Here is a 6762-nt window from a genome sequence, read left to right as displayed (position 1 = left end):
ATGATGGCGACGACGGGTGAATGTAAGTCTGTACATGTCGGCCGATCCACAGAAAGCTGCTCACAACTATCTAGCTATAATCGTCTTGGATGCGAAGCTTCTGAAAGATCATAAAGGTCTCCAAACGTTCTCGTCAGTCTCGCACAAGGCTGTATCGCAATCGCTTGAGGTTGTTAAGAAAGAGAGTGTGAAGGTGAAGAGCATGCTCGAGCAGGTGTGGTATCAGAGCCCTGAAGCGAAAACATGTCTCATGGCGATTGCCTCAACACTAAAATCGATGGAGGAGGAAATCTTGGAGCTGCAACGTATATTACAAGGGGGGAAACAACTTGCCTGACCAGCATTGTAACAACATATCATTTCTACAACGAGACACCCGCAGTACCCTGTATAAGTTCAACGAATATCACGTTGTACCATTCTACGCATCGCAGATCTCCAGATTGTGCTTGTTAGAAGATCGGGACGGCGCGTCATACGCTCGAAGGCGACCATATATCACCTCGCTGTTTTAGGCAGCCACAAGTTCACAGCCATGTTCAACAGGTTGTATGCGACTAGCGATTTTGCTCATAGACCCAAAAAAAATTCAAGCTCTCCACCGTAATGCTCATCAACCATAAGAAGCTCCCTAAACTCTTCAAGAGTTGTCTCGGTGTGACTCAAGAGAGATGAGATTATGGTCTGTCCGACACACTTCTCATTCTCTCGGCTTTGCTCTAGCTTCCCGATTTGGATGCTGATCACCGTGTCATACGTCTTATCACCGCGATCCTCTGCGTTTATCATGCTCCGAAAACTTTCGAGTCGTGTTATTTGATGGGCCAATTCGCTCACTTTGAAGAAGCAGGCATCGAACCGCCTTTTCGAGTCTGACATCATTTCGATATCGTTCTTCCCTGCTTCAATCAGCTGATGCAGGAAAGTCCTAATGCATTGGAGATTGCCTAAGGAATGTATTGGCTCTGAGCGAGGGCGATACAATGGAGTACACTGGAGCGGCTGGTGGCAGAATTCTTGTGGGGACACCTTAGGGTCTGGTGATCCAGTGCGCGTGCGATCGTTCAGTTCTTGCAGTGCCTTGTACGCTTTCCCGAAGCGTTGACGCTCACACTCCGCTATCTCAAACAGCTGAAGGACACTTGCTCCATCCTGAACGTCGTTTTCATGGCTTCGCGTGAAGATATTCATGGTCACATGGTTCTGACCTTCATGCGTCAAGAAATCTTGTAGCGCATCTCTGACCTCATTAGGCTGTACCCAAGAGCCTGTAAGGATATCAGAATTCAGCCTCAGCCATCCTTCGAAACACATAGTGGGAAACCAGAAGGCGTGATCCATCGCATAACCCACAAACATGAGGCCCAAGTGACTCATCGACGAGCGAAACGAGTTGAGGCTTTTGACCAGGTCTTCGATGTGACTATTCTTTCCGGGCGTCTGACATATTCCTTGCGTCAAGCTCGTGCTAGAAAAAGGTCCAGGTCGTTTTTTGCCTTTCTTTGGGGGTCCAATCTCTTCCTGAGGGATGTCGTCCATACAAAATTGGAGGCGGTGGTCCTTCCAATCGCTTTGCATGATCATTGTGTTGTCGTGCTGTTGCTGCGATATTGTTCCGACTAAGGACGAATCGACTTATATTTGATTATACCACTACAGCTGCAAATTCGCGCACATTGTCATTTTCCCAGACTCATATTCCCACGGGAGAAAAATACGTCTTTCTCCTTGGCTTGTGCTAGCCGATGTCTTTCAACGAACCGAACACTCCCATATCCACAGATCAAGCAGGTAACTTTTTCTAGTCTCGACGTGTCACCATTGTCATCTCGAATGTCAAGCCTTTTGGTTAGTATTTCAACAGTCTCATTGGCACTTTATGTGTATTTGATCATCGGTGTCATTTCTTGGACCATCGTATCCTCATCTCCGCAATTACCCCACGTCTCCGCAAGATGTGGTCATGTCACGTGAGGTGGAAGCAAATTATCTGATTCTATGCGGCAGTTTTGTGAACGAGAATACACTGGTCATACCCATTGTCGACAGGACATGTAGCAAGGGGATGACGAACAAGTGCATGTGCTACTAGCAGGACTTGTCAGGTCATTTTGACTGCTGCTGAGACACAACCAAAACAGATTAAGTACCCCACCGTCAGCTTTGTGATGTGCAGCCCAATTCTGCCGATTATATTGATGCCTGAGGCTCTCGGTCAGTCGAACAGCCGAGCGCAATCAATGTCTGGACATTCAGTCTACTGTAGTTCCCGGCTCACTCAATTCTCGGTGTACAGATCATTCCTCGATCATTCTTCAAGCCCGAAGGGACGATCGATACTGGCTGACAGGGTCACCCTGTCAGCTTGACGAGCATATTGAACATCAAGTCCGGTTTGTGATGATAGTTCTGCTCAATCTGTTGACCGCAATGGGTCGGAACATAATCAAACAGTAACAGGTCATAATCCAGCCGGAATCAGTCGTCTGTCAGAATTGACATAGCCCAAATCGATCCATATTGTGATGATAGCCTGCACTTCGTGACCCCGGATAATTCAAGTCATGGTCAAATATTCACTTCGACCTTGCTTGGCCCTTGCGCCGTGTCGATGTCCTTGCTGACAGACTTGACGTGGGACGAAAGTAAGGAGAAACTGTCGAGCGAGGAATGAAGACAATGTTGAGACAACGTGACTTCTCGGCATAAAGCGCAGGTGGTTCGAAGACATACTCCCTCACGCTTTCGAAGCTAGTAAGGTGCTCGCTGGGCTAGAAGGCGTCTATGAGTCCAATCTAGATACTGATTTCATCAGCATTTCGACAAGCTTCGACACAATTAGAAGCCCGGTATATATACGAGGCTCGATATCACTAGGAGGCAACTCCAGTCCCGGCCTTGTATCGTGTTGACCATAATCTTTGATATACATAGAGATTATCGGAATGCATGGTCTATGGACGGTCTCAGCATCTGGCGCCGCTTGTTGCCTACACTCTGTCGTTGTATGCTAGGAATTGGGGCACGCGTCCAGCAGATCGCTGCCCGCTGTGTATCGTGATCACTGTCACATTGTCAAATCATCAGGTTTGGACAGTGAGCATCGTCATGCGGCGCTGCTCATCATTTCTGGTTTCCTCAATTCTGCTGCTCATTCCTTGGTCACATCTACATCGCCATCTATCTCAACAGTTCTATCTAGCCAATGAAATCTATAAAGACTTTTTTTTTTCTTTTACAACAATCAGCCATCTGCTCGCTCTCGAGACTTGTTAGAAAGATGTTCCAAGTCTCGTAGTATGCACTGATTAAGTCTTCCCTTGCACAGCCATACTGCTACAATACCCGCACGTGCGACCCACATCCGTCATCAAAGGGTATCTCATCCACTCGGAAACACATTTCTGACATTATCGTACTTGCTGGAGGGATACTGCAGCAGGTTAAAGGTGTTATCCAATTGATCCGCTCCAGAAAGTCTGAGCTTGTCGACTACCTGTGATGATGATCAGCCTGGACTCCACAGATTGCTGCGAGTGGCATACAGAGTTGATGATACTCCTGTCATCGGTACGATCGCCGCTACTTTCCCACCACATGGCGCCCCCCAGCTTCCGCTGCTTGATGTATTCAGCTTTAGCTGAGGCGCTGTATGGAGTATCGTATGTGACCATGAGCTTGTTCAGAGAATCATAGCTCCAGCATGCAATCATCTGCAGGTCACAGGTTTCTATTGCTCTAGGTCTTGGGAGGGACTAAGACAAAACAAGATGGTCAGCAATGTATAAGAAAGGCAAGCTAGGCGCCTTAGGTCGATGTCTGGTACCTTATAGTCCCAAGTTCCAGTTTCCCAGTCCCCAGAGTTGCCAGACCCTGCATATGGAAACCCAGGCCCTACAGTCTCAGCGAAGATTCGGCCGTATAGCGGCATCCCCAGAACTATCTTATTCGACAGGATACCAGCAGACTGTGTATAGTGATCCACTGCCGCGTTGATGTTGAAAGGTGTACTTGCTGTATTGTTCGTTGATGGATAGACATTCGCCTGATGCCCTGTCAGTGCCGACCATGGTCCCGCGAGATCATATGCCATCAGATTCCAGAAATCCACATAATGGTCCATCTCGGTTAGTTTCATCAAACTATAAGAAGAAGGGCCACAGGAAGAGGCCACGGTCAACAGGAGTCGTGGGTGTTGTGGTAGACTGAGGGCATGTTTGTTCAGTTCTCTACGTACTGTAGAGAGTAGTGCTACATAGCTCTGCGCGTCTGTGTCGGTCTCTATATGTTCCCAATCAATGTCTAAGCCATCGAAACCAAGGTCAGCGAGTAAAGTCACTGCGGTCTGCGCAAAGTTCTGTCGGCCCTGCTCTGTGGATATCGCATCGCCGATGTTCTGAGAATAGATTGAGCCTCCGATGCTGAGAAGGGTTTTCAACCTCCGATTCTTCTTCTTCAAGAGAAAAAGTTGCTTCAGACACCCTTTGAGAGTCTGGTCCGACTCCGACCATGTGTCGAAAGGAAAGATCTTGTCAGTGTCAGCATAGGGATCAGAAAGGGAAACTTTGCCATCTTCCATGCTGATGTTCGCGAATGCATAGAAGACGTGCGTAAGATTTTCAACAGGAAGATCGTATGGCTGATGGTTCCGAGCATACGTTGCCTGGTACCTGTCAGTAATGTCAACAAGGGTAGTCATGAAACTACACACCCAATTTACATAGTATGCTGCCGCACGATAACCACTATTGTCCCCTTTACTGTCATTCCCCAAAGACTGGGTGAAATTTACTGCAGGATCATACAATCGAACAACCTGACCAGGAGACACTGAGGCGAGTGCTTGATTCGATGCGACTGCCGTCGTGGTTACGACGTGCAATCGTCTTATGCCAGTGCCTTGTGCTCTGCCCGAAGATGCAATAGTGGCTGGAACCTCCATTGCAGGCTGACAGCCCGAGCTGAGACAAAGGCCTGATGCTGGAAGCAAAGTAAGTAATAGCACTGATGATAAAGTTCTCATCTTGGGAGCTACTGTGCACACAGGACGGCATCTCAAGCAGGCAGCAATCATTTATCAAGCGCCATGGCGCATCGAAGCGCATGGCACGAGTGACGCCAACAAACCCGTAATCAGGAGAGTCAACAATGCCCCAATGACAGCATCGGATCGATTCCCCCGATGTCCTCATCCTCAGACTTGATGTTTCGATACTCTTCATACTGTCGCCTGCGAAAGAGATTGCTCGAATCAGTTAGCGATGCCTGTTATCTGCTCTATCGAGTTGTCGAAGTCGTCCCCAGAAGATGAGGCATGGAGACGAGCTGCGTGTCCTCTGCATTGTGTACTTTGCAATAAGCTTGTGTCGGAGTCTCTTCTCCATAACTGTTTCACGACATAAATAGTGCTCCAGCCGGCACTCACTGTCTTTAGTGACCACAAGTCCGCATATGTCTCGATTGGAGATGTCCAACCACTTTTACAGATGTAGGCATCATACTTCATGTATACATTAGAACCCAATCGTCGCTACTTGTACATTTATATTCCAGGAAGGTACGTAAGTGAGATTTACGTCGGCTTCCATTCTTCAATGGCATGATAGATTTTCGAGATCGAGGGCAAGTCATATGTGTAGCGACTATCTTGATCATGTGCAGAGACTCACAAGCGTGGTGGTAAGCCATGAAGTATTACTCTTCGGGACTGGAAGGGGAATTTTTTCCTCTACTTCCTAGACTCCAATCTGGATCAGCCGACAACAAAATAGCATCTATTGCTCGTAAGAAGACAAGCGAGAACCAGCAATCAATTTAGCTCAACATCGCCATCTAGATCTAGCCAGACTCAAACTTGTCTACTGACCGCTATACATCTCTTCCGGCCCGCATATATTGTTTGTAGCCAGTTCAAGCTTGATTATCGAGTATGGTGTGTCAGGGTGACAAGATTGTCCAGTCATCTTCAAGCCTGCCCTCTCGGCCAAGGTCTGCCACTCGTCCAAATTACGCTCGCGCGAGTTGAATGCTGCCAGCATCGTTATGTCCATCCAAGTCGCCGCTCGAGAAGTTATCGGACAATCTTTGACGAGCTCGTGTAACAGAATGATCGAATCACAGCTCATGACAGATTTCAGATTCTTCAGAATGGCACATGCTTCATCATCCGGCCAGTCATGAAGGACCGAGTGGAGGTAGTAGGTATGAGCTATTGAGTGTTAGCAAAGGATTCAAAGACCGTTTCAGCTTTTGGATCAGTTTCAGATCATGGAGAAATCGTACCTTTGACAGTTTGGGGTTTGAAAAAATCATGAGGCATAACATCGATGTTGGGCTCGACTTTGGCTTGTTTCAACACCTTTGGCGAGTCTTGCAAGATCAATTTGCCTGATTGTATCCTGTGTTTGCGTTGAAACGCGTTGATATCGTGACCGATCCCCCCACCAACATCGACGAGGACAACTTCCAGCTGTCTGTCTTCTTTGTCCTGTATCAGTTGTTCGGTGGGATAGATATTGACCCAACTCTCCATGGATTCGCTAACTCCCTGCATGCAGAGGGCGAAGCTCTTTTCAAGGTCGGGATGTTTGGACAAGTACACGAAGAAAGTGTCGTCGGTTCTGAAAGCTTGACTGAAGGCAGTCGATCTCGAAGTTGGACTCGTAAGGCTGTACTTTCTCTCGCGTAGGTACGATGGGAGTTGGTCTAACATGCGTGACTGGATTCTCCGGGAGTAACAATAGGCTGCTTTCTGATCGGGCT

At 47.7% G+C, this 6762-nt stretch overlaps 3 protein-coding genes across 3 annotated transcripts; all 3 read right to left on the bottom strand.

Moving 5' to 3' along the window:
• Nucleotides 1-570: 570 nt before the first annotated feature.
• Nucleotides 571-1584, bottom strand: M437DRAFT_70756 (uncharacterized protein; the record flags this gene model as incomplete). Its single annotated transcript, XM_041025563.1, has 1 exon — nt 571-1584. One exon carries the CDS (start codon nt 1582-1584, stop codon nt 571-573), a length of 1014 nt encoding a protein of 337 aa, XP_040874521.1.
• Nucleotides 1585-3382: 1798 nt separating this feature from the next.
• On the bottom strand, nt 3383-4942 carry M437DRAFT_61340 (family 18 glycoside hydrolase; the record flags this gene model as incomplete). Its single annotated transcript, XM_041023920.1, has 4 exons — nt 3383-3496; nt 3546-3755; nt 3827-4663; nt 4712-4942. The coding sequence occupies 4 exons, from the start codon at nt 4940-4942 to the stop codon at nt 3383-3385; spliced, it is 1392 nt and encodes a 463-aa protein (XP_040874520.1).
• A 916-nt stretch (nt 4943-5858) lies between these two features.
• On the bottom strand, nt 5859-6762 carry M437DRAFT_61345 (S-adenosyl-L-methionine-dependent methyltransferase; the record flags this gene model as incomplete). The annotated part of the gene is made up of 2 exons (XM_041023921.1): nt 5859-6208; nt 6283-6762. Coding segments are annotated over 2 exons (830 nt in total), but the record flags the coding sequence as incomplete, so codon positions are not given.

Source organism: Aureobasidium melanogenum (genome assembly GCF_000721775.1).
Source record: "Aureobasidium melanogenum CBS 110374 unplaced genomic scaffold scaffold_87, whole genome shotgun sequence".
Lineage (NCBI taxonomy): Eukaryota > Fungi > Ascomycota > Dothideomycetes > Dothideales > Saccotheciaceae > Aureobasidium > Aureobasidium melanogenum.
This window is presented reverse-complemented; position numbering and strand designations above follow the sequence as displayed.